The 26,238-nt window shown below is 45.8% G+C and overlaps 1 protein-coding gene across 4 annotated transcripts in view; it reads left to right on the top strand.

Moving 5' to 3' along the window:
- The window catches only part of fndc3a (fibronectin type III domain containing 3A), a 176,131-nt gene that overhangs the window by 129,456 nt on the left and 20,437 nt on the right, over window positions 1-26,238 (top strand). For all 4 annotated transcript variants that reach the window (XM_036965064.2, XM_090224036.1, XM_036965067.2 and 1 more), the window contains 8 exons: window positions 4,524-4,642; window positions 13,706-13,811; window positions 15,828-16,021; window positions 16,290-16,403; window positions 16,569-16,718; window positions 21,478-21,694; window positions 22,888-23,026; window positions 23,362-23,574. In XM_036965064.2, the coding sequence (XP_036820959.1) occupies window positions 4,524-4,642; window positions 13,706-13,811; window positions 15,828-16,021; window positions 16,290-16,403; window positions 16,569-16,718; window positions 21,478-21,694; window positions 22,888-23,026; window positions 23,362-23,574 (1,252 nt within the window). The remainder of the gene's footprint in view (window positions 1-4,523; window positions 4,643-13,705; window positions 13,812-15,827; window positions 16,022-16,289; window positions 16,404-16,568; window positions 16,719-21,477; window positions 21,695-22,887; window positions 23,027-23,361; window positions 23,575-26,238) is intronic.

Below are 26,238 nucleotides of genomic sequence, written 5' to 3' on the forward strand. Positions count from 1 at the left end.
CCCAGAGAGAGAGAGAGAGCTTTCCTGTTACCCAGCCTTAACCCCAGAGAGAGAGAGAGAGCTTTCCCGTTACCCAGCCTAAACCCCAGAGAGAGAGAGAGCTTTCCCGTTACCCAGCCTAAACCCCAGAGAGAGAGAGAGCTTTCCCGTTACCCAGCCTAAACCCCAGAGAGAGAGAGAGCTTTCCCGTTACCCAGCCTAAACCCCAGAGAGAGAGAGCTTTCCCGTTACCCAGCCTAAACCCCAGAGAGAGAGCTTTCCCGTTACCCAGCTTAAACCCCAGAGAGAGAGAGAGCTTTCCCGTTACCCGGCCTAAACCCCAGAGAGAGAGAGAGCTTTCCTGTTACCCAGCCTAAACCCCAGAGAGAGAGAGAGCTTTCCCGTTACCCAGCCTAAACCCCAGAGAGAGAGAGCTTTCCAGTTACCCAGCTTAAACCCCAGAGAGAGAGAGAGAGCTTTCCTGTTACCCAGCCTAAACCCCAGACAGAGAGAGAGCTTTCCCGTTACCCAGCCTAAACCCCAGAGAGAGAGAGAGCTTTCCCGTTACCCGGCCTAAACCCCAGAGAGAGAGAGAGAGCTTTCCTGTTACCCAGCCTTAACCCCAGAGAGAGAGAGAGAGCTTTCCTGTTACCCAGCCTTAACCCCAGAGAGAGAGAGAGAGCTTTCCCGTTACCCAGCCTAAACCCCAGAGAGAGAGAGAGCTTTCCCGTTACCCAGCCTAAACCCCAGAGAGAGAGAGAGAGAGCTTTCCCGTTACCCAGCCTAAACCCCAGAGAGAGAGAGAGCTTTCCCGTTACCCAGCCTAAACCCCAGAGAGAGAGAGAGCTTTCCCGTTACCCAGCCTAAACCCCAGAGAGAGAGAGAGCTTTCCCGTTACCCAGCCTAAACCCCAGAGAGAGAGAGAGCTTTCCCGTTACCCATCCTAAACCCCAGAGAGAGAGAGCTTTCCCGTTACCCAGCCTAAACCCCAGAGAGAGAGAGAGCTTTCCCGTTACCCAGCCTAAACCCCAGAGAGAGAGAGAGAGAGCTTTCCCGTTACCCAGCCTAAACCCCAGAGAGAGAGAGCTTTCCAGTTACCCAGCTTAAACCCCAGAGAGAGAGAGAGCTTTCCTGTTACCCAGCCTAAACCCCAGAGAGAGAGAGAGAGCTTTCCCGTTACCCAGCCTAAACCCCAGAGAGAGAGAGAGCTTTCCCGTTACCCGGCCTAAACCCCAGAGAGAGAGAGAGAGCTTTCCTGTTACCCAGCCTTAACCCCAGAGAGAGAGAGAGAGCTTTCCCGTTACCCAGCCTAAACCCCAGAGAGAGAGAGAGCTTTCCCGTTACCCAGCCTAAACCCCAGAGAGAGAGAGAGCTTTCCCGTTACCCAGCCTAAACCCCAGAGAGAGAGAGAGCTTTCCCGTTACCCAGCCTAAACCCCAGAGAGAGAGAGCTTTCCCGTTACCCAGCCTAAACCCCAGAGAGAGAGCTTTCCCGTTACCCAGCTTAAACCCCAGAGAGAGAGAGAGCTTTCCCGTTACCCGGCCTAAACCCCAGAGAGAGAGAGAGCTTTCCTGTTACCCAGCCTAAACCCCAGAGAGAGAGAGAGCTTTCCCGTTACCCAGCCTAAACCCCAGAGAGAGAGAGCTTTCCAGTTACCCAGCTTAAACCCCAGAGAGAGAGAGAGAGCTTTCCTGTTACCCAGCCTAAACCCCAGAGAGAGAGAGAGCTTTCCCGTTACCCAGCCTAAACCCCAGAGAGAGAGAGAGCTTTCCCGTTACCCGGCCTAAACCCCAGAGAGAGAGAGAGAGCTTTCCTGTTACCCAGCCTTAACCCCAGAGAGAGAGAGAGAGCTTTCCTGTTACCCAGCCTTAACCCCAGAGAGAGAGAGAGCTTTCCCGTTACCCAGCCTAAACCCCAGAGAGAGAGAGAGCTTTCCCGTTACCCAGCCTAAACCCCAGAGAGAGAGAGAGAGAGCTTTCCCGTTACCCAGCCTAAACCCCAGAGAGAGAGAGAGAGCTTTCCCGTTACCCAGCCTAAACCCCAGAGAGAGAGAGAGCTTTCCCGTTACCCAGCCTAAACCCCAGAGAGAGAGAGCTTTCCCGTTACCCAGCCTAAACCCCAGAGAGAGAGAGAGCTTTCCCGTTACCCAGCTTAAACCCCAGAGAGAGAGAGAGCTTTCCCGTTACCCGGCCTAAACCCCAGAGAGAGAGAGAGCTTTCCTGTTACCCAGCCTAAACCCCAGAGAGAGAGAGAGCTTTCCCGTTACCCAGCCTAAACCCCAGAGAGAGAGAGAGCTTTCCCGTTACCCAGCCTAAACCCCAGAGAGAGAGAGAGCTTTCCCGTTACCCATCCTAAACCCCAGAGAGAGAGAGCTTTCCCGTTACCCAGCCTAAACCCCAGAGAGAGAGAGAGCTTTCCCGTTACCCAGCCTAAACCCCAGAGAGAGAGAGAGAGAGAGCTTTCCCGTTACCCAGCCTAAACCCCAGAGAGAGAGAGCTTTCCCGTTACCCAGCCTAAACCCCAGAGAGAGAGAGAGCTTTCCCGTTACCCAGCCTAAACCCCAGAGAGAGAGAGAGCTTTCCCGTTACCCAGCCTAAACCCCAGAGAGAGAGAGAGCTTTCCCGTTACCCAGCTTAAACCCCAGAGAGAGACTTCCTTGAGAACAGTAATCCTTTTTATTTCTATAGTGCTTTTTATCAACCCACAGTATTTTTCAATATTCAGTCCCTTCAGATGTTTTCACACTCATCGACTTTTTCCACATTTTGTTGTTAAAACCTGAATTTAAAATGGATTATATTGAGATGTTGTGTTCCTGGCCTACACCCAATACCACATAATGTAGAAGTGAAATGATGCTTTTAGAAATAAGTTTTAAATGCATTAATAGTGTGTTTACCATGATTTTTGAATGACTACCTCATCTCTGTACCCCCACACATACAATTTATCTGTAAGGTCCTTCAGTCGAGCAGTGAATTTCAAACACAGATTCAACCACAAAAGACCAGGGAGGTTTTCCAATGCCTGGCAAAGAAGGACACCTATTGGTAGATGGGTAAAAAATAAAAAAACAGACATGTAATATCCCTTTGAACATGGTGAAGTTATTAATTACACTTTGGATGGTGTATCAATACACCCAGTCACTACAAAGATACGTCCTTCCTATGTGAGGCCAATGGGGACTTTAAAACAGTTACAGAGTTTAATGGCTGTGACAGGAGAACTGGATCAACAACATTGTAGTTACTCCACAATACTAACCTAAATGACAGAGTGAAAAGTAGGAAGCCTGTTTGGGACAAATCCAACAAAACACAGTGTACTACTACTTCATATTTTCAAGCAGGATGGTAGCTGCATCATGTTATGGGGTATGCTTGTAGTCGTTAAGGACTGTGGAGTTTTTCAGGATACAAAATAAACGGAATGGAGCTAAGCACAGGCAAAATCAGAGAGGAAAACCTGGTTCAGTCGGTCTTTCCATCAGGCACTGGGAGATGAATTCACCTTTCAGCAGGACAATAACCTAAATCACAAGGCCAAATATACACTGGAGTTGTATACCAAGGAGACACTGAATGTTCCTGAGTGGCCGAGTTACAGTTTTGAATTAAATCACCTTGAAAATCTACGGCAAGACTTCAAAATGGCTGCCTAACAATGATCAACAACCAATTTGACAGATCTTGAAGAATTTAGAAAAGATGAATGGGCAAATATTGTACAATCCAGGTGTGGAAAGCTCTTAGAGATTTACCCAGAAAGACTCACAGCTGGAATCACTGCCAATGATGATTTTAACGTGGGGTTTGAGTACTTATGTAAATGAGATATTTCTGGATTTAATTTCCAACACATTTTTACAAACATTTCTAAAACCATATTTTCACTTTGTCCTTATTGCAGTATTGTGTCTACCAGCGTGAGTGAGAAGAAAATAAACATATTTAATCCATTTTGAATTCAGGCTGTAACACATTAAAATGCTGAATAAGTCAACGGCTACTGCGTGACTACTTCCTGAAGGCTTTGTATGTAACAGCCAAGAAAGAGATGGCTTAGTAGAGTGTGTTCATGCCTCTGTCTGTCTGTCCGTCTGTCTGTCCGTGTTTCTCTGTCCGTCCGTCTGTCTGTTCGTGTGTCTCGGTCTGTCTGTCCGTGTTTCTCTGTCCGTCTGTCTGTCTGTCCGTGTCTGTCCGTGTCTGTCCGTGTCTGTCCGTGTCTGTCCGTGTTTCTCTGTCTGTCTGTCCGTGTCTGTCCGTGTGTCTCGGTCTGTCTGTCCGTGTTTCTCTGTCCGTCTGTCCGTGTCTGTCCGTGTCTGTCCGTGTCTGTCCGTGTCTGTCCGTGTCTGTCCGTGTCTGTCCGTGTCTGTCCGTGTCTGTCCGTGTGTCTGTCCGTGTGTCTCGGTCTGTCTGTCCGTGTTTCTCTGTCCGTCTGTCTGTCTGTCCGTGTCTGTCCGTGTGTCTCGGTCTGTCTGTCCGTGTGTCTCGGTCTGTCTGTCCGTGTGTGTGTGTGTGTGTGTGTGTGTGTCCCACTAGGTGTGTCGTGGGAGCTGGCGTACAGTGGTCCAGCCATGGAACATGTGTGTGAGGGGCTGAAGCCAGGCCACTCCTACCAGACCAGAGTTTACTGCATGAGTGAGGGGGGGCAAAGCCCAGTGAGTCACCCTTACTGCACCACACACACACACCTCTGCATGTACTGGGGTCTGTGACGTTTCTCACCGTTATATCATTGTCACTCATGATATAACTAACACAACAAAATAGCTCAATTTCTAGAACTTTCTATTTGCATGGCTCTTTATGTATATCTTTTTACTTCTATGCCTCTGTTTCTCTGTCTGGCCTTCTATTTCCATGTTTCTCTGTCTGGCCTTCTATTTCCATGTTTCTCTGTCTGGCCTTCTATTTCCATGTTTCTCTGTCTGGCCTTCTATTTCCATGTTTCTCTGTCTGGCCTTCTATTTCCATGTTTCTCTCTCTAGCCTTCTATTTCCATGTTTCTCTGTCTGGCCTTCTATTTCCATGTTTCTCTGTCTGGCCTTCTATTTCCATGTTTCTCTGTCTGGCCTTCTATTTCCATGTTTCTCTCTCTAGCCTTCTATTTCCATGTTTCTCTGTCTGGCCTTCTATTTCCATGTTTCTCTGTCTGGCCTTCTATTTCCATGTTTCTCTGTCTGGCCTTCTATTTCCATGTTTCTCTGTCTGGCCTTCTATTTCCATGTCTCTCTCTCTAGCCTTCTATTTCCATGTTTCTCTGTCTGGCCTTCTATTTCCATGTTTCTCTCTCTAGCCTTCTATTTCCATGTTTCTCTCTCTAGCCTTCTATTTCCATGTTTCTCTGTCTGGCCTTCTATTTCCATGTTTCTCTCTCTAGCCTTCTATTTCCATGTTTCTCTCTCTAGCCTTCTATTTCCATGTTTCTCTCTCTAGCCTTCTATTTCCATGTTTCTCTGTCTGGCCTTCTATTTCCATGTTTCTCTCTCTAGCCTTCTATTTCCATGTTTCTCTGTCTGGCCTTCTATTTCCATGTTTCTCTCTCTAGCCTTCTATTTCCATGTTTCTCTCTCTAGCCTTCTATTTCCATGTCTCTCTGTCTGGCCTTCTATTTCCATGTTTCTCTCTCTAGCCTTCTATTTCCATGTTTCTCTGTCTGGCCTTCTATTTCCATGTCTCTCTCTCTAGCCTTCTATTTCCATGTCACTCTCTCTCTCTAGCCTTCTATTTCCTTGTTTCTCTGTCTGGCCTTCTATTTCCATGTTTCTCTCTCTAGCCTTCTATTTCCATGTTTCTCTCTCTAGCCTTCTATTTACATGTCTCTCTCTCTCTCTAGCCTTCTATTTCCATGTCTCTCTCTCTCTAGCCTTCTATTTCCATGTTTCTCTCTCTGGCCTTCTATTTCCATGTTTCTCTCTCTAGCCTTCTATTTCCATGTTTCTCTCTCTGGCCTTCTATTTCCATGTTTCTCTCTCTAGCCTTCTATTTCCATGTTTCTCTCTCTAGCCTTCTATTTCCATGTTTCTCTCTCTAGCCTTCTATTTCCATGTTTCTCTCTCTAGCCTTCTATTTCCATGTTTCTCTCTCTAGCCTTCTATTTCCATGTTTCTCTCTCTAGCCTTCTATTTCCATGTCTCTCTCTCTAGCCTTCTATTTCCATGTCTCTCTCTCTAGCCTTCTATTTCCATGTCTCACTCTCTCTAGCCTTCTATTTCCATGTTTCTCTCTCTAGCCTTCTATTTCCATGTCTCTCTCTCTCTAGCCTTCTATTTCCATGTCACTCTCTCTAGCCTTCTATTTCCATGTTTCTCTCTCTAGCCTTCTATTTCCATGTTTCTCTGTCTGGCCTTCTATTTCCATGTCTCTCTCTCTAGCCTTCTATTTCCATGTCACTCTCTCTCTCTAGCCTTCTATTTCCTTGTTTCTCTGTCTGGCCTTCTATTTCCATGTTTCTCTCTCTAGCCTTCTATTTCCATGTTTCTCTCTCTAGCCTTCTATTTACATGTCTCTCTCTCTCTCTAGCCTTCTATTTCCATGTCTCTCTCTCTCTAGCCTTCTATTTCCATGTTTCTCTCTCTGGCCTTCTATTTCCATGTTTCTCTCTCTAGCCTTCTATTTCCATGTTTCTCTCTCTGGCCTTCTATTTCCATGTTTCTCTCTCTAGCCTTCTATTTCCATGTTTCTCTCTCTAGCCTTCTATTTCCATGTTTCTCTCTCTAGCCTTCTATTTCCATGTTTCTCTCTCTAGCCTTCTATTTCCATGTTTCTCTCTCTAGCCTTCTATTTCCATGTTTCTCTCTCTAGCCTTCTATTTCCATGTCTCTCTCTCTAGCCTTCTATTTCCATGTCTCTCTCTCTAGCCTTCTATTTCCATGTCTCACTCTCTCTAGCCTTCTATTTCCATGTTTCTCTCTCTAGCCTTCTATTTCCATGTCTCTCTCTCTCTAGCCTTCTATTTCCATGTCACTCTCTCTAGCCTTCTATTTCCATGTTTCTCTCTCTAGCCTTCTATTTCCATGTTTCTCTCTCTGGCCTTCTATTTCCATGTTTCTCTCTCTAGCCTTCTATTTCCATGTTTCTCTCTCTAGCCTTCTATTTCCATGTTTCTCTCTCTAGCCTTCTATTTCCATGTTTCTCTCTCTAGCCTTCTATTTCCATGTTTCTCTCTCTAGCCTTCTATTTCCATGTTTCTCTCTCTAGCCTTCTATTTCCATGTTTCTCTCTCTAGCCTTCTATTTCCATGTTTCTCTCTCTAGCCTTCTATTTCCATGTCTCTCTCTCTAGCCTTCTATTTCCATGTCTCTCTCTCTCTAGCCTTCTATTTCCATGTCTCTCTCTCTAGCCTTCTATTTCCATGTCTCACTCTCTCTAGCCTTCTATTTCCATGTTTCTCTCTCTAGCCTTCTATTTCCATGTCTCTCTCTCTCTCTAGCCTTCTATTTCCATGTCACTCTCTCTAGCCTTCTATTTCCATGTTTCTCTCTCTAGCCTTCTATTTCCATGTTTCTCTCTGGCCTTCTATTTCCATGTTTCTCTCTCTGGCCTTCTATTTCCATGTTTCTCTCTCTAGCCTTCTATTTCCATGTCTCTCTCTCTAGCCTTCTATTTCCATGTTTCTCTCTCTAGCCTTCTATTTCCATGTCTCTCTCTCTAGCCTTCTATTTCCATGTCTCTCTCTCTAGCCTTCTATTTCCATGTCTCTCTCTCTCTCTAGCCTTCTATTTCCATGTTTCTCTCTCTAGCCTTCTATTTCCATGTTTCTCTCTCTAGCCTTCTATTTCCATGTTTCTCTCTCTAGCCTTCTATTTCCATGTCTCTCTCTCTCTCTAGCCTTCTATTTCCATGTCTCTCTCTCTCTCTAGCCTTCTATTTCCATGTCTCTCTCTCTAGCCTTCTATTTCCATGTTTCTCTCTCTAGCCTTCTATTTCCATGTCTCTCTCTAGCCTTCTATTTCCATGTCTCTCTCTCTAGCCTTCTATTTCCATGTTTCTCTCTCTAGCCTTCTATTTCCATGTTTCTCTCTCTAGCCTTCTATTTCAATGTCTCTCTCTCTAGCCTTCTATTTCCATGTCTCTCTCTCTAGCCTTCTATTTCCATGTCTCTCTCTAGCCTTCTATTTCCATGTCTCTCTCTCTCTCTAGCCTTCTATTTCCATGTCTCTCTCTCTAGCCTTCTATTTCCATGTTTCTCTCTCTAGCCTTCTATTTCCATGTTTCTCTCTCTAGCCTTCTATTTCCATGTCTCTCTCTAGCCTTCTATTTCCATGTCTCTCTCTAGCCTTCTATTTCCATGTCACTCTCTCTAGCCTTCTATTTCCATGTCTCTCTTTCTCTCTAGCCTTCTATTTCCATGTCTCTCTTTCTCTCTAGCCTTCTATTTCCATGTCTCTCTTTCTCTCTAGCCTTCTATTTCCATGTCTCTCTCTCTAGCCTTCTATTTCCATGTCTCTCTCTCTCTCTAGCCTTCTATTTCCATGTCTCTCTCTCTAGCCTTCTATTTCCATGTCTCTCTTTCTCTCTAGCCTTCTATTTCCAAGTCTCTCTTTCTCTCTAGCCTTCTATTTCCATGTCTCTCTCTCTCTCTAGCGTTCTATTTCCATGTCACTCTCTCTAGCCTTCTATTTCCATGTCTCTCTTTCTCTCTAGCCTTCTTTTTCCATGTCACTCTCTCTCTCTAGCCTTCTATTTCCATGTCTCTCTCTCTCTCTAGCCTTCTATTTCCATGTCTCTCTCTCGCTAGCCTTCTATTTCCATGTTTCTCTCTCTAGCCTTCTATTTCCATGTCACTCTCTAGCCTTCTATTTCCATGTCTCTCTCTCTAGCCTTCTATTTCCATGTCTCTCTCTCTAGCCTTCTATTTCCATGTCTCTCTCTCTCTCTAGCCTTCTATTTCCATGTCTCTCTCTCTAGTGTTCTATTTCCATGTCTCTCTCTCTCTCTAGCCTTCTATTTCCATGTCTCTCTCTCTCTCTAGCCTTCTATTTCCATGTCTCTCTCTCTCTCTAGCCTTCTATTTCCATGTCTCTCTCTCTAGCGTTCTATTTCCATGTCTCTCTCTCTCTCTTGCCTTCTATTTCCATGTCTCTCTCTCTCTAGCCTTCTATTTCCATGTCTCTCTCTCTCTAGCCTTCTATTTCCATGTCTCTCTCTCTCTCTAGCCTTCTATTTCCATGTTTCTCTCTCTGGCCTTCTATTTCCATGTTTCTCTCTCTGGCCTTCTATTTCCATGTCTCTCTCTCTAGCCTTCTATTTCCATGTCTCTCTCTCTAGCCTTCTATTTCCATGTCACTCTCTCTAGCCTTCTATTTCCATGTCTCTCTCTCTGGCCTTCTATTTCCATGTCACTCTCTCTAGCCTTCTATTTCCATGTTTCTCTCTCTGGCCTTCTATTTCCATGTCACTCTCTCTAGCCTTCTATTTCCATGTTTCTCTCTCTGGCCTTCTATTTCCATGTCACTCTCTCTTGCCTTCTATTTCCATGTCTCTCTCTCTCTCTAGCCTTCTATTTCCATGTCAGTCTCTCTAGCCTTCTATTTCCATGTCTCTCTCTCTTGCCTTCTATTTCCATGTCTCTCTCTCTAGCCTTCTATTTCCATGTCTCTCTCTCTAGCCGTCTATTTCCATGTCTCTCTCTCTGGCCTTCTATTTCCATGTCTCTCTCTCTCTCTAGCCTTCTATTTCCATGTCTCTCTCTCAAGCCTTCTATTTCCATGTCACTCTCTCTAGCCTTCTATTTCCATGTCTCTCTCTCTCTCTAGCCTTCTATTTCCATGTCACTCTCTCTCTCTAGCCTTCTATTTCCATGTCTCTCTCTCTAGCCTTCTATTTCCATGTCTCTCTCTCTCTCTAGCCTTCTATTTCCATGTCACTCTCTCTCTCTAGCCTTCTATTTCCATGTCACTCTCTCTCTCTAGCCTTCTATTTCCATGTCTCTCTCTCTCTAGCCTTCTATTTCCATGTCACTCTCTCTAGCCTTCTATTTCCATGTCTCTCTCTCTCTCTAGCCTTCTATTTCCATGTCACTCTCTCTAGCCTTCTATTTCCATGTCTCTCTTTCTCTCTAGCCTTCTATTTCCATGTCTCTCTTTCTCTCTAGCCTTCTATTTCCATGTCTCTCTTTCTCTCTAGCCTTCTATTTCCATGTCTCTCTTCCTCTCTAGCCTTCTATTTCCATGTCTCTTTCTCTCTAGCCTTCTATTTACATGTCTCTCTCTCTCTCTAGCCTTCTATTTCCATGTCTCTCTCTCTCTCTAGCCTTCTATTTCCATGTCTCTCTTTCTCTCTAGCCTACTATTTCCATGTCTCTCTCTCTCTCTAGCCTTCTATTTCCATGTCTCTCACTCTCTCTGGCCTTCTATTTCCATGTCTCTCTCTCTCTCTAGCCTTCTATTTCCATGTCTCTCTCTCTCTCTAGCCTTCTATTTCCATTTCTCTCTCTCTCTATAGCCTTCTATTTCCATGTCACTCTCTCTAGCCTTCTATTTCCATGTCTCTCTTTCTCTCTAGCCTTCTATTTCCATGTCTCTCTTTCTCTCTAGCCTTCTATTTCCATGTCTCTCTTTCTCTCTAGCCTTCTATTTCCATGTCTCTCTCTAGCCTTCTATTTCCATGTCTCTCTCTAGCCTTCTATTTCCATGTCTCTCTCTAGCCTTCTATTTCCATGTCACTCTCTCTAGCCTTCTATTTCCATGTCTCTCTTTCTCTCTAGCCTTCTATTTCCATGTCTCTCTTTCTCTCTAGCCTTCTATTTCCATGTCTCTCTTTCTCTCTAGCCTTCTATTTCCATGTCACTCTCTCTAGCCTTCTATTTCCATGTCACTCTCTCTAGCCTTCTATTTCCATGTCACTCTCTCTAGCCTTCTATTTCCATGTCACTCTCTCTAGCCTTCTATTTCCATGTCTCTCTCTCTAGCCTTCTATTTCCATGTCTCTCTCTCTCTCTAGCCTTCTATTTCCATGTCTCTCTCTCTAGCCTTCTATTTCCATGTCTCTCTCTCTCTAGCGTTCTATTTCCATGTCACTCTCTCTAGCCTTCTATTTCCATGTCTCTCTTTCTCTCTAGCCTTCTATTTCCATGTCACTCTCTCTCTCTAGCCTTCTATTTCCATGTCTCTCTCTCTCTCTAGCCTTCTATTTCCATGTCTCTCTCTCGCTAGCCTTCTATTTCCATGTTTCTCTCTCTAGCCTTCTATTTCCATGTCACTCTCTAGCCTTCTATTTCCATGTCTCTCTCTCTCTCTAGCCTTCTATTTCCCTGTCTCTCTCTCTAGCGTTCTATTTCCATGTCTCTCTCTCTCTCTAGCCTTCTTTCCATGTCTCTCTCTCTCTCTAGCCTTCTATTTCCATGTCTCTCTCTCTAGCGTTCTATTTCCATGTCTCTCTCTCTCTCTAGCCTTCTATTTCCATGTCTCTCTCTCTAGCCTTCTATTTCCATGTCTCTCTCTCTCTAGCCTTCTATTTCCATGTCTCTCTCTCTCTAGCCTTCTATTTCCATGTCTCTCTCTCTCTCTCTAGCCTTCTATTTCCATGTCTCTCGCTCTCTCTGGCCTTCTATTTCCATGTCTCTCTCTCTCTCTAGCCTTCTATTTCCATGTCTCTCTCTCTAGCCTTCTATTTCCATGTCTCTCTCTCTCTAGCCTTCTATTTCCATGTCTCTCTCTCTCTAGCCTTCTATTTCTATCTCTCTCTCTCTTGCCTTCTATTTCCATGTCTCTCTCTCTCTAGCCTTCTATTTCTATCTCTCTCTCTCTTGCCTTCTATTTCCATGTCTCTCTCTCTCTAGCCTTCTATTTCCATGTCTCTCTCTCTCTAGCCTTCTATTTCCATGTCTCTCTCTTTCTAGCCTTCTATTTCCATGTCTCTCTCTCTCTCTAGCCTTCTATTTCCATGTCTCTCTCTCTCTCTAGCCTTCTATTTCCATGTCTCTCTCTCTCTAGCATTCTAATTCCATGTCTCTCTCTCTCTCTCTCTCTCTCTGGCCTTCTATTTCCATGTCTCTCTCTCTAGCCTTCTATTTCCATGTCTCTCTCTCTCTCTCTCTAGCATTCTAATTCCATGTCTCTCTCTCTCTCTCTCTCTCTCTCTCTCTCTCTCTCTCTCTCTCTCTCTCTCTCTGGCCTTCTATTTCCATGTCTCTCTCTCTAGCCTTCTATTTCCATGTCTCTCTCTCTAGCCTTCTATTTCCATGTCTCTCTCTCTCTAGCCTTCTATTTCCATGTCTCTCTCTCTCTAGCCTTCTATTTCCATGTCTCTCTCTCTAGTGTTCTATTTCCATGTCTCTCTCTCTCTAGCCTTCTATTTCCATGTCTCTCTCTCTGTCTAGCCTTCTATTTCCATGTCTCTCTCTCTAGCCTTCTATTTCCATGTCTCTCTCTTTCTAGCCTTCTATTTCCATGTCTCTCTCTCTAGCCTTCTATTTCCATGTCTCTCTCTCTGTCTAGCCTTCTATTTCCATGTCTCTCTCTCTCTCTAGCCTTCTATTTCCATGTCTCTCTCTCTCAGCTGTGTCATCAGTTCCTCTGCTTCATAATGATGAATGGTTCTAGCAGTAGTATCCCAGTGGTGTCCATGCCGTCTATTTCTGGCCCGTCTCTAATACGAGATTGTCGTTCATCTGATTTCTTCATGTGGAGGTTACTAATGATCTTCTTCACGACTCCGTTCCCTATTTAGTGCACTACTTAGGACTCTGTTTTAGCCCATATTGCTCTGGTCTAAAGTAGTGCACTATATATGGGAATAGGGTGCCAGCCCTGGTCCTAAAGTAGTGCACTATATAGGGAATAGGGTGCCAACCCTGGTCTAAAGTAGTGCACTATATATGGAATAAGGTGCCAGCCCTGGTCTAAAGTAGTGCACTATATAGGGAATAGGGTGCCAGCCCTGGTCCTAAAGTAGTGCACTATATATGGAATAGGGTGCCAGCCCTGGTCTAAAGTAGTGCACTATATATGGAATAGGGTGCCAGCCCTGGTCCTAAAGTAGTGCACTATATAGGGAAAGGGTGCCAACCCTGGTCTAAAGTAGTGCAACTATATATGGAATAGGGTGCCAGCCCTGGTCCTAAAGTAGTGCACTATATATGAAATAGGGTGCCAGCCCTGGTCTAAAGTAGTGCACTATATATGGAATAGGGTGCCAGCCCTGGTCTAAAGTAGTGCACTACATAGGGAATAGGGTGCCATTTGGGATGCATGTCATATGTACGTACCAGACTGTAATCAGTTAGCCCTGGTCGCATGGCGTAGGAACCTGTGCTAATTGTTAATTAGCCAGATCAGCTGCTATATGATGATCTCGCTTTAATGGCTCATATTCATGACGGCTTAGAGAGACTCAGAGAAACATGACTCACGATGCCAAGCTTTTGTTTTGGTTAAACGTTTTATTTTTGGCGCGGGGGGGGGGGGGGGGGGGTGCAGAATAACGTGACGCAACATTCACATGTTGGGTGGCTGTCACAGGAATGGAGATTTAACTGTAACTCTTAACACAGCAGATCAACAGGGCAGTAATATGCAGTGTAGTTTTACATTGTCAACGGATACTGTATTCACGTATTGTTTTTCATCAGTTGTATCATTTAAATAGAACTGGGTTTGTAAGGCAGAGAGAGAGGCTGTCCTAACTGTATATACAGATGGAGGGGTCTTCTATCCAGGTAGAATGTTAGTCTTCTAATTGTGGTGGTGTTTTCTCATCAACATGTTGTTATGTTCCAGCTGTCAGAGACTCTGCAGGTCCAGACTCCCGCGGTGCCCCCAGGGCAGTGCCAGCCGCCCCGCGTGGTGGGCAAGCCCAAGGCCAGAGAGGTGCAGCTACGTTGGGGTGAGTCACTCTGCCATCCCCCCTGCCGACCTACACTACCACCCCTCTGTCACCATGCCGACCTACACTACCACCCCTCTGTCCTACACTACCACCCCTCTGTCACCATGCCGACCTACACTACCACCCCTCTGTCCTACACTACCACCCCTCTGTCACCATGCCGACCTACACTACCACCCCTCTGTCACCATGCCGACCTACACTACCACCCCTCTGTCACCATGCCGACCTACACTACCACCCCTCTGTCACCATGCCAACCTACACTACCACCCCTCTGTCCTACACTACCACCCCTCTGTCACCATGCCGACCTACACTACCACCCCTCTGTCACCATGCCAACCTACACTACCACCCCTCTGTCCTACACTACCACCCCTCTGTCACCATGCCGACCTACACTACCACCCCTCTGTCCTACACTACCACCCCTCTGTCACCATGCCGACCTACACTACCACCCCTCTGTCCTACACTACCACCCCTCTGTCACCATGCCGACCTACACTACCACCCCTCTGTCCTACACTACCAACCCTCTGTCACCATGCCAACCTACACTATCACCCCTCTGTCACCATGCCGACCTACACTACCACCCCTCTGTCACCATGCCAACCTATACTAGGAGTCTGTTGTCAAGCGGTCTGTTACCTGAAGGCAGTCTGTTACCTGAAGACAGTCTGTTACCTGAAGACAGTCTGTTACCTGAAGGCAGTCTGTTACCTGAAGGCAGTCTGTTACCTGAAGGCAGTCTGTTACCTGAAGGCAGTCTGTTACCTGAAGGCAGTCTGTTACCTGAAGGCAGTCTGTTACCTGAAGGCAGTCTGTTACCTGAAGGCAGTCTGTTACCTGAAGGCAGTCTGTTACCTGAAGGCAGTCTGTTACCTGAAGGCTGTCTGCTGTCGAGCTGTCTGCTGTCGAGCTGTCTGCTGTCGAGCTGTCTGCTGTCGAGCTGTCTGTTGTCGAGCTGTCTGTTACCTGAAGACAGTCTGTTGTCAAGCTGTCTGTTACCTGAAGGCATTCTGTTGTCAAGCTGTCTGTTACCTGAAGGCAGTCTGTTGTCATGCTGTCTGTTGTCAAGCTGTCTGTTACCTGAAGGCAGTCTGTTGTCATGCAGTCTGTTGTCATGCTGTCTGTTACCTGAAGGCAGTCTGTTGTCATGCTGTCTGTTACCTGAAGGCAGTCTGTTGTCAAGCTGTCTGTTGTCAAGCTGTCTGTTACCTGAAGGCAGTCTGTTGTCAAGCAGTCTGTTACCTGAAGGCAGTCTGTTGTCATGCAGTCTGTTGTCATGCTGTCTGTTACCTGAAGGCAGTCTGTTGTCATGCAGTCTGTTGTCATGCAGTCTGTTGTCATGCTGTCTGTTACCTGAAGGCAGTCTGTTGTCATGCAGTCTGTTGTCAAGCTGTCTGTTACCTGAAGGCAGTCTGTTGTCATGCAGTCTGTTGTCATGCTGTCTGTTACCTGAAGGCAGTCTGTTGTCATGCAGTCTGTTGTCATGCTGTCTGTTACCTGAAGGCAGTCTGTTGTCATGCAGTCTGTTGTCATGCAGTCTGTTGTCATGCTGTCTGTTACCTGAAGGCAGTCTGTTGTCATGCAGTCTGTTGTCATGCTGTCTGTTACCTGAAGGCAGTCTGTTGTCATGCTGTCTGTTACCTGAAGGCAGTCTGTTGTCAAGCTGTCTGTTGTCAAGCTGTCTGTTACCTGAAGGCAGTCTGTTGTCATGCTGTCTGTTACCTGAAGGCAGTCTGTTGTCAAGCTGTCTGTTGTCAAGCTGTCTGTTACCTGAAGGCAGTCTGTTGTCAAGCAGTCTGTTACCTGAAGGCAGTCTGTTGTCAAGCAGTCTGTTACCTGAAGGCAGAGTGGCCAACGCTAATGTTGTTGTTGATCATTGTAATTATATGTGCTGCCATTTTAGAAATGTACCATCGTAATGAGCATAATCTGGAATAAACACATAATCTGTAATAAACACATAATCTGGAATAAACTAATTGGTGTCTCTCCCAGGACCGCCGTGTGTGGGCGGTGGCAGCCCGGTGTCGGTCTATAGTGTGGAGGTGTGTGGCGCTGGTCCTCAGGGGTCAACGGGTCAAGAGGAGGTCAGGGAGGTGTACCAAGGTTCGGAGGTCGACTGCACCGTGGGTAGTCTGCTGCCGGGACGGACGTACAGCTTCCGCCTTCGGGCCGCCAACAAGGCTGGGGTGAGACGACGACGACTTGTTTTATCCCTTGAATGCTGGGAAAACTCAACTCAACTTTGTTGGTTCGTGAATGATACAGGATAGTCTTGGGGTCAGTGTGTAGGTTTGACTAAATATGTTTCAGGTGTGAACAAAAAGGTGAATTTAGTCTTTCTCTGAATCTCTCCTCCGTATTTCCTCAATTCCTGTAAGTTGTGTCACTAAAGAAAGTGTTTTTGACTGTCACCGTCTAATGAGTGTGTGTATTTTGGTTGCGTGTGTGTGTTAGTACGGACCCCTGTCAGAGCATTGTGAGGTGACCATGGGCCCCGGGGCTCCAGAGCCCTGTAAGGCCCCTCACATCACCTGCAAGTCCCCTACTGTGGCTGTGGTCAGCTGGGAGGTAGGCACACAACACCTGTGACTTCTGTTCTACGTGGTTTGTACTACAAAATGAATCATCCTGTTAAATCAAAACGGACGTTTTATCTGTGTTGAACCAATCAATCAATGGATCCCGTGGTGTTTAACAGTCTCACCACAGCTCCTCTGTTTTCTCCCTCCCCAGGCTCCAGCATGTAACGGGGGGGTCATCTCAGAGTACCGTGTGGAGTGGGGGGCAGCGCAGGGCACCATGCAGGTGTGTTTCAGCGGTGCCAGCCTCACCCACGAGGTCAAGGGACTGCTGCCCGCCACCAACTACTTCTGCCGGGTTCAGGTGAGTCCAGATTTCTGTTACTATAACGTACCACTTTCTATCTACAGGTGAGTCCAGACAGCAGGGTTAACCAGTACTATCTCCCTGTCACAAGTAGTGCTGACCGCACAAAACTATATTAATTTGAGATTTTATTGATGTTTCAAGCATATTGCTGACCATATTTCTGCTGCGGAGAAACGAGAGAGAGAGAGAGAGAGAGAGAGACGAGAGAGAGAGACGAGAGAGAGAGACGAGAGAGAGAGACGAGAGAGAGAGACGAGAGAGAGAGACGAGAGAGAGACGAGAGAGAGACGAGAGAGAGACGAGAGAGAGACGAGAGAGAGACGAGAGAGAGACGAGAGAGAGACGAGAGAGACGAGAGAGAGAGAGAGACGAGAGAGAGAGAGAGCGAGACGAGAGAGAGAGCGAGACGAGAGAGAGAGACGAGAGAGAGAGACGAGAGAGAGAGACGAGAGAGATAGAGATGAGTTTTGATCAGTCAGGGAAATTAAAGTGCTGAAAACACGTTGGTTAACTATTTAAAAAGACGATGGAGAACAAGCTGGAGAACAAAGATATCTCCTCTACACCAGGGTAATCTGGTGTTGTATTAGATATCTCCTCTACACCAGGGTAATCTGGTGTTGTATCAGATATCTCCTCTACACCAGGGTAATCTGGTGTTGTATTAGATATCTCCTCTACACCAGGGTAATCTGGTGTTGTATTAGATATCTCCTCTACACCAGGGTAATCTGGTGTTGTATTAGATATCTCCTCTACACCAGGGTAATCTGGTGTTGTATTAGATATCTCCTCTACACCAGGGTAATCTGGTGTTGTATTAGATATCTCCTCTACACCAGGGTAATCTGGTGTTGTATTAGATATCTCCTCTACACCAGGGTAATCTGGTGTTGTATTAGATATCTCCTCTACACCAGGGTAATCTGGTGTTGTATTAGATATCTCCTCTACACCAGGGTAATCTGGTGTTGTATTAGATATCTCCTCTACACCAGGGTAATCTGGTGTTGTATTAGATATCTCCTCTACACCAGGGTAATCTGGTGTTGTATTAGATATCTCCTCTACACCAGGGTAATCTGGTGTGTTGTATTAGATATCTCCTCTACACCAGGGTAATCTGGTGTGTTGTATCAGATATCTCCTCTACACCAGGGTAATCTGGTGTTGTATTAGATATCTCCTCTACACCAGGGTAATCTGGTGTTGTATTAGATATCTCCTCTACACCAGGGTAATCTGGTGTTGTATTAGATATCTCCTCTACACCAGGGTAATCTGGTGTTGTATTAGATATCTCCTCTACACCAGGGTAATCTGGTGTTGTATTAGATATCTCCTCTACACCAGGGTAATCTGGTGTTGTATTAGATATCTCCTCTACACCAGGGTAATCTGGTGTTGTATTAGATATCTCCTCTACACCAGGGTAATCTGGTGTTGTATTAGATATCTCCTCTACACCAGGGTAATCCGGTGTTGTATTAGATATCTCCTCTACACCAGGGTAATCCGGTGTTGTATTAGATATCTCCTCTACACCAGGGTAATCTGGTGTTGTATTAGATATCTCCTCTACACCAGGGTAATCTGGTGTTGTATTAGATATCTCCTCTACACTAGGGTAATCTGGTGTTGTATTAGATATCTCCTCTACACCAGGGTAATCTGGTGTTGTATTAGATATCTCCTCTACACCAGGGTAATCTGGTGTTGTATTAGATATCTCCTCTACACCAGGGTAATCTGGTGTTGTATTAGATATCTCCTCTACACCAGGGTAATCTGGTGTTGTATTAGATATCTCCTCTACACCAGGGTAATCTGGTGTTGTATTAGATATCTCCTCTACACCAGGGTAATCTGGTGTTGTATTAGATATCTCCTCTACACCAGGGTAATCTGGTGTGTTGTATTAGATATCTCCTCTACACCAGGGTAATCTGGTGTGTTGTATCAGATATCTCCTCTACACCAGGGTAATCTGGTGTTGTATCAGATATCTCCTCTACACCAGGGTAATCTGGTGTTGTATTAGATATCTCCTCTACACCAGGGTAATCTGGTGTTGTATTAGATATCTCCTCTACACCAGGGTAATCTGGTGTTGTATTAGATATCTCCTCTACACCAGGGTAATCTGGTGTTGTATTAGATATCTCCTCTAGACCAGGGTAATCTGGTGTTGTATTAGATATCTCCTCTACACCAGGGTAATCTGGTGTGTTGTATTAGATATCTCCTCTAGACCAGGGTAATCTGGTGTTGTATTAGATATCTCCTCTACACCAGGGTAATCTGGTGTTGTATTAGATATCTCCTCTACACCAGGGTAATCTGGTGTTGTATTAGATATCTCCTCTACACCAGGGTAATCCGGTGTGTTATTGATGCCATGTTTTAGCGGTTAGGTGTTTCTGTTATCTCGGTAGCTAGCTAGCTAGGTTTGTAGCTCGGCCTTCTAACCAGCTAACAGCTACAAACTCATTCCCCAACAGGTCTGTCAGTTGACTGTCTTCCACCCTCACGGGATTCAGACTTCAGCTGCCTCCATTTACGGGCCGATCTCTGTTTTAAACAGTCTGTTTTAAATGTTAAAAAAATGTTGTTTTTTAAGTGTTACTTATCTTGATTAGATAAGTATTCACACCCCTGAGTCAATACATGTTAAAATCATCTTTGGAAGCGATTACAGCTGTGAGTTTTTCTGGGTAAATCTCTAAGAGCTTTCCACACCTGGATTGTACAATATTTGCCAATTTTTCTTTATAAAATTATACAAACTCTGTCAAATTGGTTGTTGATCATCTCGATTTAATCCATTTTATATTCAGGCGGTAACACAACAAAAGTGGAATCGGTTAAGGAGTGTGAATATTTTATTAAAGCACTGTATTTTTGGATGTAAAATCACCAGGAAATGAGCTCAGTGGTTTTATTTTAGGATTGCGGTTCTGACGCACAAATAGAGATTTGTAATCTTATCCCAATGTAATCAAGGTTGGAAATTATTTTGTTTTTCTCAAATAACAATCTGTTTAGGATCTGTTTTGGGATTGTTGCGGTCAATTTGCAGTTTCCAAATTATTTATTACCATGTTCAGGCCCCCCAGCCTTCCGCTCAAGGAACAATGGTTCCTTTGCTAAACGTGATTGGGGACTCCTGATCTACAGAGTATGAGAGGCACCACACAGTGAGGAGTTGGAGGCAGAGCTGGAGACGGGTGTACACTCACTACCGCCTAGTGGTCAGAAGTGGTCATTACAACTATACATTTGGTTCCCTAGCTGCTAAGGATAGACAACACCCAAGGCACAGATACACTATGTGACCAAAGCTATGTTGACACCTGCTGGTCACACATCTCATTACAAAATCATGGTCATTAATATAGAGGTTTGCTGCTATAACAGCCTCCACTCTTCTGGGAAGGCTTTCCACTAGATGTTGGAACATTGCTGCTATAACAACCTCCACTCTTCTGGGAAGGCTTTCTACTAGATGTTGGAACATTTCTGTGGGGATTTACTTCCATTCAGCCACAAGAGCATTAGTGAGGTCGGGAACACTGATGTTGGGTGATTAGGCCTGGCTTGCAGTCGGCATTTCAATTCATCCCAAAGGTGTTCGATGGGGTTGAGGTCAGGGCTCTGCGCAGACCAGTCAAATTCTTCCACACCGACAAACCATTTCTGTATGGACCTCGCTTTGTGCACGGAGGGGCATTGTCATGCTGAAACAGGAAAGGTTATTCTCCAAACTGTTGCCAAAATGTTGGAAGCACAGAATTGTATAGAATGTCATTGTAGCGTTAAGATTTCCCTTCACTGGAACTAAGGAGCCTAACCCGAACCATGAAAAACAACCCCAGACCATTATTCCTCATCCACCAAACTTTACAGTTGGCACTATGCATTGGGGCAAATAGCGTTCTTCTGCCATCCGCCAAACCCAGATTCTTCCGTCGGACTGCCAGATGGTGAAGGGTGATTCATCACTCCAAAAAACGTGTTTCCACTGCTCCAGAGTCCAATGGCGTTGAGTTTTACACCACTCCAGCCGACGCTTGGCATTGCGCATGGTGATCTTAGGCTAATGTGTTGCTGCTCGGCCATGGAAACCCATTTCATGAAGCTCCCGACGAACAGTTATTGTGCTGATGTTGCTTCTAGAGGCAGTTTGGAGCTCGGAAGTGAATGTTGCAACCGAGGACAGAGTATTTTAACAAACTTCAGCATTCTGTTTTCTCGTTCTGAGCTTGTGTGGCCTACCACTTTGCGGCTGAGCCATTGTTGCTCCGAGACGTTTCCACTTCACAGTAACAGCACTTACAGTTAACCGGGGAAGCTCTAGCAGGGCAGAAATGTGACTCGTTGGAAAGGTGGCATCCTATGACGGTGCCACGTTGAAAGTCACTGAGCTCTTCAGGAAGGCCATTCTACTGACAATGTTTGATCTATGGAGATTGCATGGCTTTGTACTCGAGTTTATACACCTGTCAGCAACAGGTGTGGCTGAAATGGCCGAATCCAGTTACTTGAAGGGGTGTCCACATACTTTTTGTATATATAATGTAGCTAGTATCTTCCGATTACATCAACCCAAATCCAGGGGAAAAATAGGAAACTGACAGTGTCCTGCGAAAACATAATCCTAGTTGTGACATTCTGGCAGTAAAGACAGACTCCTTGTGTCATTAAGAGCCTGTGTTTCTTCTGTAACATATCAAATCATCTCTCTCATCTGCAGGCTGTGAACGTGGCTGGCGTGGGTCTGTTCAGTGAGGCTGTCCTCTGTCAAACTCCTCCTTCTGTACCTGCGGCCGTCAGCAGCGTCCATGCCCTCAAAGAGGCGGAGCTACGGGGATACCACACCTCCACAGACCAGGAGGAAGAGGAGGAAGAGGGGGAGGAGGAGGAAGATGGACCCCGCACGCCTCCTCTCTACTCCCCCTCCACTTGTCTAGGTCAGTTTGGTTTGTCATTGTTTTGTTTGTCTTGTTGAATGTTGTAAAACCTCATTGGGGCCATTTATTTATCCTACTCATTCAAGGGGTTCTCTTTATTTTAGCTATTTTATATATTGTATAATAATAGTGAAGACATCAAAACTATGAAATAACACATATGGAATCATGTAGTAACCAAAAAAAGTGTTAAACAAATCAACATATATTTTATATTTGAGATTCTTCAAAGTAGCCACCCTTTGCCTCGATGACAACTTTGCACAAGCTTGGCATTCTCTCAACCAGCTTCATGAGGTAGTCACCTGGAATGTATTTCAATGAACAGGTGTGCCTTGTTAAAAGTTAATTTGTGGAATATCTTTCCTTCTTGATGCGTTTGAGCCAATCAGTTGTGTTGTGACAAGGTAGGGGTGGTATACAGAAGATAATTGGTAAAAGACGAAGTGCAGGAAGGTGTTAAAAATCCTACAATGTGATTTTCTGGATTTTTTTCTCCTCATTTCGTCCGTCATAGTTGAAGTGCACCTATGATGAAAATTACAGGCCTCTCTCATCTTTTTAAGTGGGAGAACTTGCACAGTTGGTGGCTGACTAAATACTTTTTTGCCCCACTGTAAGTGTTATTTCATAGTTGTGATATAAAACACTTTATTTGGTTACTGCATGATTCCATGTGTTATTTCATAGTTTTGATGTCTTCACTATTATTCTACAATGTAGAAAATAGTACAAATAAAGAACAACCATTGAATGAGAAGGTGTCCAAACGTTTGACTGGTACTGTATATATATATATTTATATCCCAATGCCCCAGGGCAGTGATTGGGGACATTGCCCTGTGTGTCTGGTCACTAAAGATCCCATGGCCCTTATCGTAAGAGGAGGGGTGTTAACCCTGGTGTCCTGACTAAATTCCCAAGCTGTCCCTCATACCATCACGGTCACCTAATCATCCCCAGCATCCGATTGGTTCATTCCCCTGTAACTATTCCCCAGGTCGTTGCTATAAATGAGAATGTGTTCTCAGTAAATTTAGCTGGTTAAATAAGGGTTTAATAAAACATTTATCCGTGTGGTGTGTCGAGAGGTGTTGTTGCAGACGTTCCCAAAGTAACTGGGAAACAGTTAATTGAATTGAAATGGGATTGAGAAGCACTATATAATATTCTAATTGTTGTTATTATTGTAGCTGTTGGTTGGGAGCCGCCGTGCGACCACGGGGCTGAGATCTCCTCCTACCTCATAGACCTGGGAGAGAGACAGTCCATCTCTGTCGGACCAGTCACCAAGTATATCATTCAGCATCTGCAACCGGACACCAGCTACAGGTACACACACACACACTACACCAGACACACACACACACACACACTACACCAGACACACACACACACACACACACACACATACACACACACACTACACCAGACACACACACACTACACTAGACACACACACACACACACACACACTACACCAGACACACACACACACACACACACTACACACACACACACACTACACACACACACACACACACACTACACCAGACACACACACACACTACACCAGGTACAGAGACACTGTGCCTCATACACACCTCTAAACCATCTCTCTGGCTCTCCTCCCTACATGTTTCTTTCTTCCTCTCCTCTCTCTGTAGGATTCGTATCCAGGCTCTGAACAACCTAGGATCAGGTCCGTTTAGCCACACCTTCAAGTTGAAGACCAAACCTCTCCCTCCCCAGCCCCCCCGGCTAGAGTGTACTGCGTTCAGCCACCAGACCCTCAGGCTGAAGTGGGGTGACGGACCGGCCAAGGCCACGCCCTCAGACGCCCTCCAGTACCAGCTGCAGACAGAGGACAAGAGAGGCAGGTTGGTAGCCTGGTAAAACCCTTACAGTATCATTAGTACCAGCTGTAGACAGAGGACAAGAGAGGCAGGTTGGTAGCCTGGTAAAACCCTACAGGATCATTAGTACCAGCTGTAGACAGAGGACAAGAGAGGCAGGTTGGTAGCCTGGTAAAACCCTACAGGATCATTAGTACCAGCTGTAGACAGAGGACAAGAGAGGCAGGTTGGTAGCCTGGTAAAACCCTACAGGATCATTAGTACCAGCTGTAGACAGAGGACAAGAGAGGCAGGTTGGTAGCCTGGTAAAACCCTACAGGATCATTAGTACCAGCTGTAGACAGAGGACAAGAGGCAGGTTGGTAGCCTGGTAAAACCCTACAGGATCATTAGTACCAGCTGTAGATGGAGGACAAGAGAGGCAGGTTGGTAGCCTGGTAAAACCCTACAGGATCATTAGTACCAGCTGTAGACAGAGGACAAGAGGCAGGTTGGTAGCCTGGTAAAACCCTTACAGTATCATTAGTACCAGCTGTAGACAGAGGACAAGAGGCAGGTTGGTAGCCTGGTAAAACCCTACAGGATCATTAGTACCAGCTGTAGATGGAGGACAAGAGAGGCAGGTTGGTAGCCTGGTAAAACCCTACAGGATCATTAGTACCAGCTGTAGATGGAGGACAAGAGGCAGGTTGGTAGCCTGGTAAAACCCTACAGGATCATTAGTACCAGCTGTAGATGGAGGACAAGAGAGGCAGGTTGGTAGCCTGGTAAAACCCTACAGGATCATTAGTACCAGCTGTAGACAGAGGACAAGAGAGGCAGGTTGGTAGCCTGGTAAAACCCTACAGGATCATTAGTACCAGCTGTAGACGGAGGACAAGAGAGGCAGGTTGGTAGCCTGGTAAAACCCTACAGTATCATTAGTACCAGCTGTAGATGGAGGACAAGAGAGGCAGGTTGGTAGCCTGGTAAAACCCTACAGGATCATTAGTACCAGCTGTAGACAGAGGACAAGAGAGGCAGGTTGGTAGCCTGGTAAAACCCTACAGTATCATTAGTACCAGCTGTAGACAGAGGACAAGAGAGGCAGGTTGGTAGCCTGGTAAAACCCTACAGTATCATTAGTACCAGCTGTAGACAGAGGACAAGAGAGGCAGGTTGGTAGCCTGGTAAAACCCTACAGGATCATTAGTACCAGCTGTAGACAGAGGACAAGAGAGGCAGGTTGGTAGCCTGGTAAAACCCTACAGGATCATTAGTACCAGCTGTAGACAGAGGACAAGAGAGGCAGGTTGGTAGCCTGGTAAAACCCTACAGGATCATTAGTACCAGCTGTAGACAGAGGACAAGAGAGGCAGGTTGGTAGCCTGGTAAAACCTTACAGTATCATTAGTACCAGCTGTAGACAGAGGACAAGAGAGGCAGGTTGGTAGCCTGGTAAAACCCTACAGGATCATTAGTACCAGCTGTAGACAGAGGACAAGAGAGGCAGGTTGGTAGCCTGGTAAAACCCTACAGGATCATTAGTACCAGCTGTAGATGGAGGACAAGAGAGGCAGGTTGGTAGCCTGGTAAAACCCTACAGGATCATTAGTACCAGCTGTAGATGGAGGACAAGAGAGGCAGGTTGGTAGCCTGGTAAAACCCTACAGGATCATTAGTACCAGCTGTAGACAGAGGACAAGAGGCAGGTTGGTAGCCTGGTAAAACCCTACAGTATCATTAGTACCAGCTGTAGACAGATGACAAGAGAGGCAGGTTGGTAGCCTGGTAAAACCCTACAGTATCATTAGTACCAGCTGTAGACAGAGGACAAGAGAGGCAGGTTGGTAGCCTGGTAAAACCCTACAGGATCATTAGTACCAGCTGTAGACAGAGGACAAGAGAGGCAGGTTGGTAGCCTGGTAAAACCCTACAGTATCATTAGTAGACAGAGGACAAGAGAGGCAGGTTGGTAGCCTGGTAAAACCCTACAGTATCATTAGTACCAGCTGCAGACAGAGGACAAGAGGCAGGTTGGTAGCCTGGTAAAACCCTACAGGATCATTAGTACCAGCTGTAGACAGAGGACAAGAGAGGCAGGTTGGTAGCCTGGTAAAACCCTACAGGATCATTAGTACCAGCTGTAGACAGAGGACAAGAGGCAGGTTGGTAGCCTGGTAAAACCCTACAGGATCATTAGTACCAGCTGTAGACAGAGGACAAGAGAGGCAGGTTGGTAGCCTGGTAAAACCCTACAGGATCATTAGTACCAGCTGTAGACAGAGGACAAGAGAGGCAGGTTGGTAGCCTGGTAAAACCCTACAGGATCATTAGTACCAGCTGTAGACAGAGGACAAGAGAGGCAGGTTGGTAGCCTGGTAAAACCCTACAGTATCATTAGTACCAGCTGTAGACGGAGGACAAGAGAGGCAGGTTGGTAGCCTGGTAAAACCCTACAAGATCATTAGTACCAGCTGTAGACAGAGGACAAGAGAGGCAGGTTGGTAGCCTGGTAAAACCCTACAGGATCATTAGTACCAGCTGTAGACAGAGGACAAGAGGCAGGTTGGTAGCCTGGTAAAACCCTACAGCATCATTAGTACCAGCTGTAGATGGAGGACAAGAGAGGCAGGTTGGGAGCCTGGTAAAACCCTTACAGTATCATTAGTACCAGCTGTAGACAGAGGACAAGAGGCAGGTTGGTAG

The sequence above is a fragment of the Oncorhynchus mykiss genome, chromosome 27 (genome assembly GCF_057628025.1).
Source record: "Oncorhynchus mykiss isolate SJ-2025 chromosome 27, ASM5762802v1, whole genome shotgun sequence".
Lineage (NCBI taxonomy): Eukaryota > Metazoa > Chordata > Actinopteri > Salmoniformes > Salmonidae > Oncorhynchus > Oncorhynchus mykiss.